Raw genomic sequence first — 14,808 nt, 5'->3', positions numbered from 1 at the left:
GTTTTGTCGAAGAAACATACATACGTACATATATTTACATATTTATTTTAAATTTCAGTTGTGTGTTTAATTATTGCGATGTCAATATTTGGAGGTATGTTTCCCGATTCGGTTCCAGCCAGATATTCGTGGGATTGGGCGTGGGGGTTTTATATGACCATTGGAAGCATCATATTGTTCATACTTAGTGCATTGTGTAATATTTATTTGACTAAAACAGCCAGTAACTATTTGGTCTAATATGATTGGGCGGTGCTGTGAACTGAAAGATACATTTATTGTGGACACAGATCGTGTTTCTATACGTCATTTTAGACGGCAAACACTTTCGCGTTGATATCTATATGTGACGTAGCCGAGATAGTCTGCTATAATAGTAATACCATGGACGGTATGCTTTTTCTGAACTGTGTAGGCCTAATGATGTCGGAGTAGCGTTGGGATGTAGGAACAAACCCATGGTCATCTAGCATGTGATACAGTTCTGCCCGGGAAGTAATCGTGTGCTACTTTCAATTTAGCTTTTGTTTTCCTTTATTTTTATCTGGTAGAAACAGTTTGTCACGTGGTCAGTATGTTTAAAATGTCTTTATATTAAAGAGCGTATAGACTATAGCTATATTCTTCGGAAACTTAAAATATAACAAAATGCATCCAAAAGCACATATTAATGTAATATGAGTGTATATAAACCGATTTACATTCAATTTTTATTTTAATTTGTAATCAATTATGTCCGGTGAAATACGTGAACAGTCCAAATTGAACGGCAGACGTTTGCGCCTACGATGTAGTGTAGTGATTTTATTATGTTAATTGTGTCTTCAAAATTGAATATTAGGATCCGATACGATAACGATAACAATATTGATTGAAATGGACCAATATTGAATTCTAATTCGTGCTTTTAACATCTTTCATATAATACAAACGTGTGGAGCAAATATTTGTTACAGGCTTCCCCCTTCGCCCCCCCCCTCCTCCCCTGCAAAAAGTCCCCCCCCCCCTCCCCGTGAAAAACTTGTCGACCATAAAAACAATAGATATACATTGTCCGTCAATTTTACAGCACCCCTCAGAACACTTCCCTCCCCATCGTTGTTCTGAGCTAGTTACGGCCCTGATTTGTAAGCTTTGTTAGCTTCTGAAATGAGAAGTGATATCGGGTGTTTTAGACATAGAGCATATCGTGCCACTGCATGGTACCCGTTAATACTTATACCCGGGGCGATAGTTTGGGCTTGGATTTCTGAAGCCGAAGACCGCTCGGTTTAAGGTAGCCTGTCAACTAAAGGACACCAGTTCATCAGTGGTTTAAAAACAAAATGGTGGGATTGTGTATGCAATTACACCAAAAATTGGGCAACATAGGTTTGGGCTCTTTCTAAGATTTCACGGGTAAAGGGAGATAATCTGGCTTTACCTTGGAAGAGAAGGCGGAAAAGTCGCTCCCCGTGCCGGGCAATACCCTCACCCCCCCCCCCTCGCAATGCGCATGTAATCATAGAAATAAAACAAATAAAAAGACTTAGTCGCAAAATGGACGCGATAAATTCGATTTTTTCAGTTTCTGTTGATATTTGTTTATTTGTAGATGTTGTTTTGGGGGTTATTTTTGTTTGCTTGCGTTTTTTGTTTTGTTTTGTTGTTTTTTTGGTGGGGGGGGGGGTAATTAAAACAAATGATCTTTAAAAACAAGCATATATTTAATTGACATTCAGATGGCTACCATACAAGATGAAAAAAACATGATCGAAATCACTAAAGATGAATAAATCTAAAATTCACAAATTTACAAAATAAAGTGAAATGAATTACTAATATTAAATTTTGGGAATCTTGGCATAAAATCAATTCTATTTGTTTGCAGTCTAAGGAAATAATATTGTACTAATATTGTACTATTGTACTAATTGTGGATATAAAAAAAAATAATAATATACGTAATAATAATAGATAGTTTGTGGAAACGGACATATCAACTCTCATATACGACGTATTCAACGGCTTAAACAAAACTCCGTGTTTGGTAAATATTATGAACAAGAAGACACTCGACATTTTTCAGACCAGGCGGGCGCCTCTAGAGCTGACAAGAACAATGTGTTTTGACGTGTGCTCATTGATGTACACCCGTGGATACTAATATGGTGAAAGGTGTCATTCGAACAAATATGAGCATGGTGCTATCGACCAATTTCAACAGCTGAAACGTTAATGACATCATAATTCTGCTCACACCACATCTATTTTCATGGAACTCGATTGGGATTCTGTACGTACGGGAAGTTCCTGAAGTTACATTATAAGTAACATTATATATAGCATTATAAGTAACATTATATATAGCATTATAAGTAACATTATATATAGTATTATAAGTAACATTATTTAAATAGCATTATAAGTAGAATTATATATCACTAGCATTATATATATATATCACTAGCATTATATATATATATATAACTAGCATAATATATATATATATATATATATATAACTAGCATTATAAGTAACATTGTATGTTACTAGCATTATAAGTGACATTATATATAACTAGCATTATAAGTGACATTATATATAACTAGCATTATAAGTAGAATTATATATAACTAGCATTATAAGTAACATTATATATAATATTATAAGTATTATTATTTATATAGCATTATAAATCGCATTATAAGTAGAATTATATATAACTAGTATTGTAAGTATCATTATTTATATAGCATTATATGTAGAACTATATAGAACATTATAACTAACATTGTAAGTAGCATTATAAGTAAGATTATATAAGTTTTAGTTATGGGTAAAATATAGGACTAGTCTGTTCTTCAATCATTTCTCATTTCATGTGAATAAAATATTGTTTTTAAAAAAAATCAGTTTTAACGTAAATATCAATAATTATCCATCAAGTTTTTGTGTTCAATTGACGTTTAATGTTGATATAAAACTTTCACTTTTAATATTTTAGTAAATATTTATCTAAATTCCATGATTATGATTCGACAGAAATGAAACGATCAGTGGTCTCTAGGTTATCTTATATACACCATGTAAGTAGTGACACCGTCTGTCCGTAACCGGAAGTACACAATTAACACCCGTAGTAGTCACAAACATCAAGGTGACAATACTAAAGAGCAAATTAAACATGGTTGGTATTAACATGTTTGACGTAAAGGTATGATGTATTCCGGTTAAACGTGTTTTAAATGTCCAGTCTTCGCGGTCCATGGTTAATTCGTTTCGTCGTTCTCATTGGCACTGTCGTCGCCGTTGTTCTTTTCTCTGCTTCTTATTCGATATTTTGGAATGGGTCCTGGTGGCGAACCCCTATTCCATGTCCATTTCTGATTATCTTTCCCAGTACACTCTAAAAGGGATAGAATCCTAGATTTGCTATCCACATACAGATCCAAACATTTCCTGGAGTCAGCGTGGTAGATTGTGTCGTCCTGAAGAAAATTTGTTAAAAAAATACAAATATACAACTTAAAATTGAGTTGAGTAACGAATAAAATTGTCGATTTGATTGGATTTTATATGTTGATTTCTTATATGTGATGACTTATTTGTCTTCTTTGAAAATGTTGACTCGGTGGATAAAGCCAGCGTTGAGTTATAACCGGTTTTGTGTTCCAATGTCGAAATAAAACTAACAACATTAAACAAGGCGACTTCCGCTTAATCGTTCGTTACAAACATCTAATCGATCTAATCGTATACAGCTGTCCACATCAATAATCGAAAACAAAACACATCGGATTACCAGTACCTTCTGTTTTAAAAATCTAAATCCAAAGATTTAAAAGATTTAGTCCAGATAATGATTTAGATACAGTGATTTGCGGCATAACGTATACGCTTCCAAACCAGTTGTCTTACCTCCCGATATTCAAAATGTTTACGAGGAACGTCATTATTATCGTCACATATGGTAAGTGTGATATTCGACTCATGTTGCTGCGCCCAACATCCTCGCAGTCGTCTGATCTGCCCATAGTTACACAGGTACCACAGCTGTAAATATAAATATAATGGCTACACAGTACATATTGTTTACCGTGTTGCACTAAACAAAGGGGCATTTAACATGAATCTTACTTTTCTGCACCAACCGGGAAAAGATGGGCCTCTGATATCCAATATTTAAGACAAAATAAACATTTTACCATTGGTGCACGATTCGTGTACCATAATGCGTTTCAGCGGCATTTGTGGGTAAGACGCTGGCTCGCTAGCCTGGAGGTCGGGTGTTCGATCCCTGCATTGGCCGAGAAAGTTCATCCAGATTTTCCGGCGTCGTTCTCCCTTGTCAGTGATGCAGGACGGAGGGGCTGACAAGGAAAGCTGTCTAGTCGTTCGGACGAAAAACCGAGGTCCCGTGTACACATTGGCGTGCAAGTAAAAGATCCCTTGACAGTTGGAATTCGATATAAGAGTAGGCCGTAGTGCCGCTGTCCGGGCAAAATTTCCCTCATAGCACACTGTATGGCGTATGCCCGTCTTCATTAGCCCAGTTCGGAGCAAAACAGTAGGATGTTAAACCCCATTTCATTTCATTTTCAGCGGCATTTGTAACAAGGGACTCAAATAGTTGACTCTACACTCCACAGAGACATAGTAACTAAATATGCTGTACCTGATTGCCCGCTCTGCCATGACAACCGTAAACCGACACATGTAGTTTTCCAAATATGCTCTCTTCGTCACTCGCGTCAACACAAATCGATTTATGCTGCTTGTTTCTTATCTGAAATTAAATTAAATAAAATGAAATGGCATGGGGTTTAACACAATGTATAGCTTGCTTAGCAAAAAAGTTTAGACAAACTAGTCATTATGTTATCCAATCACAATTGAGAATATAGTTGATCTGTTTCTATATTATGATATATAACGACATATAACAATAAACTGATAGAACGACGAACCGGAGAACCCGAAAAAAAACCACGAGTTTATACTTACGACCCCACCCCTTTCGACATACAGGCCACTTGAATAAAATAACAGGCCTTATGATCTGGAGTTCATGTTCATACAACAAACACGTGGGTTTAGAAAGTATTTTAAACTTTACTTACCTCCCCATGAGTGAAGCATTCTCCCGGAATAAACATGTCCGGCTTCACATTTTCTAGATACCATTCAAAACTCTGACATTGTAGTTTATTTCTTAAAGCAATCCTTTCTGAAACATCTCCGATATCAGCCTTTTAAAAGAATTTAAAAAAGCAGTGTGAGCTTCCCTTATACATGAAAAGCGTTATTTAATCTTCCAGAAAAAAATAAACAAAATTCTGATAAGATAAATTCAAAATAAATGGAATCTACAATATCGTCAGAGAGATTTTCGTTTATTCAGTTGCTGAGGCCCAACTTCGACATCTAAATCTTCGAAATATTGCCAGCATTTGATAAGAGAGAAATGGGGTTTAACATCCACATGGCGTCTGAGGGGATTAAGAGTGTTTTCGATAATTGGCAAAGTCTTTTTTACGGGAGGTCGATTTTGGCGACTTTGAGTGAAGATAGCTGAATTAATTATAATCAGATTGATGTGAACTTGCCGTAAAGTGGATATAGTAACCATTGGCTACACATACCGAAAAATTTCCAGGTCCATCTTATGTGCACTTTAACGTCCCTTCAGAACTGACATAATATGCTACAATATTAGTTCAATTATACGCTCCAGCGTGTGGGTCTTTAGCAGTGGCAGGAAACCGGTTGGGCAGATAACCCTACTACTTATCACGTACACGCTTGGGGTCTGAAGTAATAATACTTTTAATGATAAATATGTTTAACCTAGTTATCGTACATCCATTATATCCATAATATAGACCGCAGTAAAATAAAACGTTTAACAATAAATATGTTTAACCTAGTTACCATACATCCATTACAGTCAGGGCCCTTATTCACGAAAACTTAAACTAAGTTACAACCGAAATTTTAAGAAATACTGCAACTTCATTGGATATATGCAAATTGATTTTACTGGTCAGCCAATCGAATTGCAGTATTTCTTAAAATTTCGATTGTATCTTCGTTTAAGTTTTCGTGAATAAGGGCCCAGAACTGTTTATACACGTTTAAGCCGTAATCATGACAAAGGGCGATCACTCGCAGCATTATAAATCGTTTAATGATAAATACGAAAAATCTAGTTACCGCGCAGCCATTACATAACTGTTTGTGATATACACCATAATCATCTAACCATACTTCTGTTAGACGTAGAAGATTTCGATCCAACACTGAACCTTGTGATGAATTGCCCCAATTATAGGGTAGTCTCCCTTTGTAAACATGGCCGACATGTGAACATCCCAATTGTTCTACTCTTCCGCCGCACATCCATGCCTGTAAATCAATCATACTTATCAAAAAGAAAAGTTATTAGTTGAGAACGAATGAATAAAATGGAGTTTAATATGCTAATTTTCTGCTCAAACAGAACTATGTAGTGTGCTCTGAGGGAAATTTGCCCGGACAGCAATTGAATTCCAGTTGTTAGGGGCTCTTTTAAGTGGACGCCAAGGTGAACACAGGATTTCGAGTTTTCGTCCCATCCAAAAGGTAAATCCTCCGTCTCATCCTTACATACAAGCCACAATTTATCAGTTTTACCAATTTTATGTAATTTAGATATTATCCATACTATATTGTGGGCTATTTTATAATCTAATTCGACCATTCTAGAATCTTTAAAACACAGAAAGACATTTCTCCAAACACTTTTCCAGTGGACATTAAAATTAAGACTTACATAAAATGTTATACACATTATCTAACTGTAAGTTTTAAAATAATTTGTAGTGAGTTGTTTGGGTATTATAACTTGGCCCTTAATATTGAATATATACCCTTGCTTTTTTTCCCAGTATAACATTCATTATTAATAATGTTTACCCAGTCCTGTGGTATAGATACTAATATAATATTACATAATTTAGTTATCTTAATTTAGTGTATAATATCAATAATAATGTGCACATGCATAAAACCGGTCTTCACATAACATATAATATCTACGGTGGCCTTTTAGTGCCATACGTTGATTTATACCTTTTTCATCTGATTTACCTCATATAAGAAATCGCAGTGAAAACTATGATAAATCAAAAAAAAACATGAAAAATCTTTTCTCCGCCGTGTAAACCTTTTCTCTTTCTCCGCGGTATAAACCTTTTCTCCCCGGTATAAAGTTTTCTCCGCGGCATAAAGTTTTCTCCGCGGTGTAAACCTTTTCGCCGTGGAGTAAATCTTTTCTCCGCGGTGTAAACCTTAAACAATTTCATACTATCCACAATTCAGTAGTCTGATTTCTTGCAAAAAAGAGTAATTTAATTGTTTTTGATAAAATATAAACAGGTACCTTGAAAGATATTTCTAAATTTTCTGCTCCCCAGATAAAATAACCCTCATCAAATCGACCAATTTCATCAAAAAATCTTCGACTTATTGCTATCAAACAACCAATTAATGTAGGACTCCTGTAAAATATAAAACATTTTCTTACAGTAATCATGCACAGTAGAGTCTTATGAAATTGGAAATGAATAATCGAAATGGGGTTTAACGTCCGACAGTGTGCTATGAATTATTACGTTTTGTCTGGACAGCGGCGATACGACCGACTCGCCTTTTAAATTCCATCTGTCAAGGGTTCTTTTATGTGCATGCCAATGGGACCTCGCGATCATCTGGTGTGTTTTCCTCTTGTCAGCAGTGCAGGGGGAGGATCTAGCAAGGATCAGCGAACACGTTGGTGTACACGTACAAGAATCCTTAGCAGTTGGAATTCAACGAAGAATGTGAATCTGCATGGCATTTGCTCGTCTTTATTAGAGAGATTCAGATGCACTCCGAGATCGAGGGGATTCCCTTTTTGCATTCTACGTCATCAGTTCTCGAGGGCTTCCCCCACGCCGGCAGACGATCTCGCTAGTGAAAACATCTTGGATCCTCTGAAGCCGTAAGCGAATTCCGTTGTGGTTTAATTCTATTTTAGACAATCGTTCTCATATTTATACCGAAACGCATTCCTTTCAATTATACCAACCTTTGTTAGGTACTGTTTGGTTGGTCGAATAAAAGCGAAATGATAGAACGAATCAACACTTTCAAACTGTGCAATTTTTTCTCAATTCATCTGAACTGATCATCGCGTTTCGTCAAGAATACGGATTTTTTTTAACCGTGAAAGTGCGTCACGTCTTCCCAGAACGACGACGACTTCACCTCGTTCACGTTCTTGTTCTCGGAACGCATCTGAACCTCTCTATTATCCCGGTTCGAGCAGAATTGTGAGGGGTTAAACCCCATTTCACTTCATTTTAATTATAATATATACGGTACTCAAGCTATAACAGTTATTCTATATTTGGTAATCATTGAAATGAAATGAAATGGGGTTTAACGCCCTACTGTTCTGCTCCGAACTGGTTTAATCAAGACGTGCATACGCCATACAGTGTGCCATGAGGGAAATTTTGCCTGGACAGCGGCACTACGGCCAACTCTTATATCGAATTCCAAGTGCCAAGGGATCTTTTACGTGGACGTCAATGTGTACACGGGAAGTCGGGTTCCTCGTGCCATCCGAACGACTAGACAGCTGTCTTTGTCAGGCCATCCGTCCTACATCACTGACATGGGGGAACCACGCCGGAAAATCTGGATGAACTTTCTCGGCCAACGCAGGTATCGAACGCCCGACTCCAGGCTAGCGAGCCAGCGTCTTACCCACTTACCCACCGTGATCACCATTTGGTAATTATTATACGGTATTATACTCCTTATACGGCATTTAGTAATTGAATATAATATTAAAACACAATTTACATGAAAAACAATCACCGTTTTATTTCACACTAATTACTTGAGAACGACAGGAAGAACTTGTTGAAACGTAGTGTGATTGTTTTCCATATAAATTGTGTTTTAATACGGTATTATCATAGGCGGACGGGCTGGATGACTGTTAGGGGGGCAGAACCGGAAATGCCCGAAAAAATTTTGGGTTAGCGCCCCTTCCCCTCATACACAAAAAAAATGGGACAAAAGCGTTTTCCTGCTATTGTAGCCCGTGAATACAGCAACTAATGAATCGTTTACAGTTCACGGAAACGGGACTGTCGGGAGAAAATTTTGAAAATTTAACTGCTGCAAATGCGTTTTCCTGCTATTGAAGCCCTTGAATACAGCAACTTCAATGTGGTCCAATATAGCCTACCTTAGGTGGCTGACCCGAATCGCATCCTGGAAAATTTTTTGAAAATGTAACCGCCACAACTCCAAAGTTGTCCAATGGATTTGTAACCGAAATCCCACTCAATGCCGATCTGAATTCCAACCATTCAATCAGACTGTAGCAGCTGTATTCACAAATAATAATCGATGCCCGAAAATGTTTTAATCCATAGTCAATTCAGTACAAATTCGTGGTATTCAATTAAAAGAAAAGTAAAATTGGTGTTTTATTAGATTTCATGCACTTTATTTTGCCAACTAGATGAAATAAAAAAATTTTTCACTTGACCCAAAAGTATTATAGTACTGGGATTTACTAACACAGGATTCATAAATTCTTTACTTACTTTACTGGTGCTGTCCTGTCTCCCTCATACTTGACACGAGTCCATTTAAATAATAACCTCCAATCAAACGTCCCGATAGGACTGGTGTCGTCGATTTGATATGGTCTGTATTTGAAATTTGTTCCCTCTATGACGTCCATGATACCCGTGGCCACTATTCTGTCATCTGTAGCTATTCGATCCAATAGAGGTTCGATCCAGCCTATAAAAGCCCATGGTATGTATTTAAATAATCTCGAACATTCCAGTCTATATTGTCTCCGCCTCGACTGTATCAAGCTGGGATGTTTGGGACAATATTAGTTTGAATCAACGTGGATAAGTATAAAACCGGAAGTTAGGAAACACAATTGTAACAGAGCATCTAAAATTCGATAAAACTAGTAAATAACCTTCCAAGCCAAACTCAGGCATGAAAGTGTTCTAGAAAGAGTAAGCATAGCCTGCCACATACACGAACCTTGTAAAGTAACATCGACACAAGCCTGTAAACCAGGTGTACATTTTAAATATTTCCATACACTTCTAGTCGTCCGGGAACGTTTTTAAGTGGACGAAGATTCTCAACTTGAAGTTCTTACGAGTGATAATAAGCCAGAATATATAGTATGAGAGAGGCTCGTTTGGGGTGGGATACGTCCTAAGGTATACTATGTTTTCAGCAATCCCCCTTCAACACGGATAACGACCACCACGTTAGGCAGGTGACGTTACTGTCTATCACGTATTAGCATGGGATCGAAATGACGACACTTGAATCGATGAGACTCCATGAGGTCTAAAGGGTGCTATTTTTGTCACGTTCGAAGGCCCGGGCGTTAAATCACATGGCCACACCTTTCCCATCATACCTCTTTATTTTAACCTTACTTCTTTGGCTTTCTCAAACTGTGATATATAATCCTCTAGAGGGCGTGACCGGCCCCAACCTATCCCACCCCATCCCCGGTATTAATTTAAAACAAACCTTTAGTGACCTCACAATGTGAATCTATAAAGACTACAACTGGAGCCGTTGATATAGCATATCCATTTAATCTGGTTCTAATCAAACCACCTCTTTCTTTTAATCTTACTACTTTCACTTTCTCAAACTGTGATATATAATCCTCTAGAGGACGGTGAAGATGCTCTGTCATATAAAACAAAAATATCCGTTATTAGGGAAAACAGAGAAGTCTTAAGAAATAGCGGTGACTCTATTTCATGATAGAGAAAAGCACCCGTTCTTGAAAGAATTACGTTCTGAAATAGGAAAATTGAGTAATTTCATAGAGACAACCATGGGCGAATTATAGAATGGTGACGCTGTGTCAAGGTTGTATTGGAAAATAGCGGGGGCTTAAATCAAGGCGTATTCGGGAAAGACATGGGGAAATGACAGAGCTTGAATCAGAAGCGTATTAGGGAATGGTGGGGCTTAGATCAGGGGCGTATTAGGGAATACCGTGTTGTTGTTTTTTGTTTTGATTTGTTTTTTTAAATTCTGCAGATAAAGCAGCGGGCCGTTAGTCGTAGACTTTATATAAAATCATAAGATATTTACCCATTGTAGAAGCATCGTCTGACAGGATTATTTCTCTCACTAAATGCGGAGGTGTTCGATTTAAAATACTATGAACTGTCCGTAATAATGTTGACCACGCTTCGTCTCGGAAGGGTATGATGATGCTGACTTCCGGAAGATCTGTTCTGAACATGTAAGTTTTATTCTTACATCTGAAAACAAAGTTCAATGTGTGGTAAATTTTAAGTGTTTTTAGAATGACATTAGCGAAAATAAATATTATATGACTCAAATATAGCCCCACACTCCCCAGCCTAAAAGGCTGTGATGGTTTGGGTGAGGCTTTTGGTTTAGGGAGTTAGAATTTGTATACACTTTTACACCAACTGCATGCGACAACATATTAACTTTTGAGGGCAATTATGATACTTATTATTGCATAATCTGGGAAATCATACTTATTCGCTAATGATACTATACATACCCTGGCTAACAACAACCCGCAAGTCTTCTCTCTCTAAAGATACTTACTCTGGTCAGCGACAAAGAGTGGAATCATGCTTATACTGGCCAAGAAAAATCAGGGAAATCATACTTACTCTGGCCAGCCAAGATCATGACAAGCACAACACGTACTCTGGCCACCGATAAACAGGACAAGCATAACACTTACTCTGGCCAGCGATAATTAGTGTGGTCAGCTATAAACAGGGCTAACATACTTACTCTGGCCAGCGATAATCCGGGAGCCGTCTCTCTAATGATACCATATCACTTATATACTGATTAAAACCATTATTCTTCCAACCTTCTTTTACTTTCACCTTCTGTTCATCTGTTAAATCATTCTCATTTAAAGTATAACCTTTCCCCATTTCACCTGTTAGATAAAAGTATATTACTTATAACGTTGTTGTTACAGCAGTATGATTGAAATACAGATCTATATTTCGTTTCGTTTTTTTTATACTTTCGATGGCCTACACTACACGAAGATCTGACCGGTTGTAGTAAAAGGTGGCGTCAGAGGTCGCACAAACGGCTTTTGACCCTATGGCGCCAGACATTGATTAATCAATCAGCGTTGACGTTTATAGTGGTTTACCCACAGTTCCGTGCATCCCACGCCAAGAAGTCGCCATAACAGATGGTTTCATTGGCTAATCCCCCACGCTATCCAGAACGCAGGTTATATAACAGCTCTTCCAGATCCTAGTGTAGTACAGACAAGTAAAACGAAATTTTGAACTATAAAAAACGAAACGAAAAGGGATCTGTGTTTTAATCAGAGTGTTGTTACAGAGAGTCCGATCAGAAGCCCGGTCAGTATACCCCGATCAGAAGCCCGGTCAGTATACCCCGATCAGAAGCCCGGTCAGTATACCCCGATCAGAACCCCGGTCAGTATACAGAATGAAAAGAAATCAAAAGATTCAATGGGGTTCAATTTCCTACTTTTACTACTAGGCCAATGTGTACCCGGGACCTCTGTTTTTGGCCCCATCCGAATGACTATATGTTGTCCCTTGCCAGACCTTCTGTTCTGCACCACTGATTAGAATGGAAAGGGTTATCTCGCTACCCTAAATTGTTTTTGAGCCAGGAACAGGTTCCTTAAAGGGCGTATAGCTCTATTCTTTGAAACCTTAAAATAGTTGACTAAGCACATGTTTTACTAGTCTCTATCATCCAGAAAAATATTCTACGAATATTAGTCTGGACAGGTTGTCAACATTTGAGAAAAATTGGCTAGATAATCCGGTCTTTCACATTATTATAAACAATGTCTAAGTGAGGTAACTCCTCTTAAAACAAGATGTTTACGCCCATGAAATTAATTTAAGAATGTCATTTCAAAAAATCCATTTGATTGCATGCGAGTTCAATATCTAATACTCTTAATTTTTTATTGTAAAATTTGCCTCTTCATGGGCCATATCTATGCTTTAAAATTATTCCTAATTCGTCGTCACGATTCATGTTTGTTTATATTAATGCAAGAATTATGGGATTTATTGTGTGAAGGGGCGCAACTCTTACTTGACCTTGCTAAAGAGACTGGATAATCAACCACATTAAAAACCAAACCCCCGGTTACGCATGGGCAATGGACTTTACGTCAAATATTGACAACCTTCCCAGACCCTCCGTATGTTGAAGACTAGGAGGTTCTGGGTCACCGAGACTAATGTTTTACTGTTAATGTAACATGAATGTATAGAAGTGATTTATATTAAATGTTTAAATTGTTATTGTAATGTATAATCAATTATGTTAGGTAAAATATTTGAACTGTCAGTCGTTTTGGTCTGCTTAGTCCATTCTACACGTTTTTTTTTTTTAAAAAAATCATTATTTTGTCGTTTTTGAACCACCCATTACTTTTTACTTCCGCATTGCCTTGTAGGGTATATTTTTCTTTGTTCATTTCAAATTGCACCCGGAACCACAGAGTACATGACTCGTGTACAGATTTGTGTTTTGAATTTTGAATATTAGGACCCTATATTTTCACGGCAAGATAACAACGGCAAAATGAACTAATACTATTGCTGTCCTTCACTGTAATACCAAAAAGGGTGCTCCAGACGTTCTAACTAAAACAATAATAACCTAGCAAAGAAGATTTTGGGGCTCATCTATTGTTGATTTTCTTATCACGCTAAAGGAGGGACAAAACGTCATCGATATCTGTAATAAGTCATTCATATACGACTTCTGGCCATTGATTGGGATTTCTGCCTTTTCTTCAAACATAATGGGCACATGACAGTCAGCTAATCGAACGGCCTTTAATCCTACCCCTTCGCTTGTCCCTTGGGAACAAAAGTAGGACGTTAAATCCGATATCCTGAGATGTGGGTAAAGAACAGCCATGTTCAATACATACACGAGTTATCTCCCTTTAGTTACGGTTTGTTAGGGTGGTAATGATCTATAACATTTTTAACCAACTCAATCAATAAAAACTGGTACATTTTTTTATATTCATGATCGCTGTTCAACAATGGAAGTACATTCTATACGACATCAAACGACAGCTGTAAGTGAAGTGTAAATGTCCATTCGGGAATTGAAAATGGAAGATGGTGTCGGCTGGGAAAATAGGGCGGACGGGCATGCGCCATCAACATATAATCATGTGCTTGAGATGAATTTCACTTATGATCTTCTTTGATTGGTATTTATTAATTGAACATATTTACACAAGGCACAATTTATGGATACACAATTACTGAGTTTAAAGGCTCAATACCACTCTTGTTGTAACTGAATAATATGTCCCAATCTTTATTCTGGTCAACAAATTGTACTATTTTAGAATATTTCAATTAATTGATGATACAAATTTCATCTTAACACACCTTATTTAAAAATTTTGAAAAATTCAACATAATGGTTTGAAACGTCTAACGTAAACCTTTTCAAATGAAACTTCGATTTAAAAATATTTTCGAACCCTCTGGACAAGAAAAATAGGATGTAATGGATAATTTACACAACAGGTAGGACACTTAAACATCTAGTACTTAGATAGAGATATTATTTATTTTTTGGAGCTTTCAAGCCAGCAAGAGTGTTATTGTCCCTTTAATACTAGTTTTCTTGATAACGTCGCTTAGTATTAAAGTCAGTAATTGTGTATCCATAAATTGTACAGTGTGTCCATTGATC

General features: G+C 37.0%; 1 protein-coding gene across 1 annotated transcript; it reads right to left on the bottom strand.

Annotated features, from left to right (window-relative positions):
• Positions 1-1,687: 1,687 nt before the first annotated feature.
• On the bottom strand, positions 1,688-11,816 carry LOC126807868 (polypeptide N-acetylgalactosaminyltransferase 5). The gene is made up of 10 exons (XM_056103396.1): positions 11,807-11,816; positions 11,173-11,345; positions 10,594-10,758; positions 9,627-9,828; positions 7,403-7,520; positions 6,196-6,387; positions 5,103-5,231; positions 4,658-4,768; positions 3,901-4,035; positions 1,688-3,470 (listed from the first exon to the last, which is right to left on the bottom strand). The coding sequence occupies exons 2-10, from the start codon at positions 11,324-11,326 to the stop codon at positions 3,252-3,254; spliced, it is 1,425 nt and encodes a 474-aa protein (XP_055959371.1). The 5' UTR covers positions 11,327-11,345; positions 11,807-11,816; the 3' UTR covers positions 1,688-3,251.
• Positions 11,817-14,808: the final 2,992 nt, after the last annotated feature.

This window comes from Patella vulgata, chromosome 9, assembly GCF_932274485.2.
Source record: "Patella vulgata chromosome 9, xgPatVulg1.2, whole genome shotgun sequence".
In the NCBI taxonomy this organism is placed as follows: Eukaryota; Metazoa; Mollusca; class Gastropoda; family Patellidae; genus Patella; species Patella vulgata.
The sequence above is the reverse complement of the archived record's forward strand: the minus strand, read 5'-3'. Positions and strand labels throughout refer to the sequence as shown.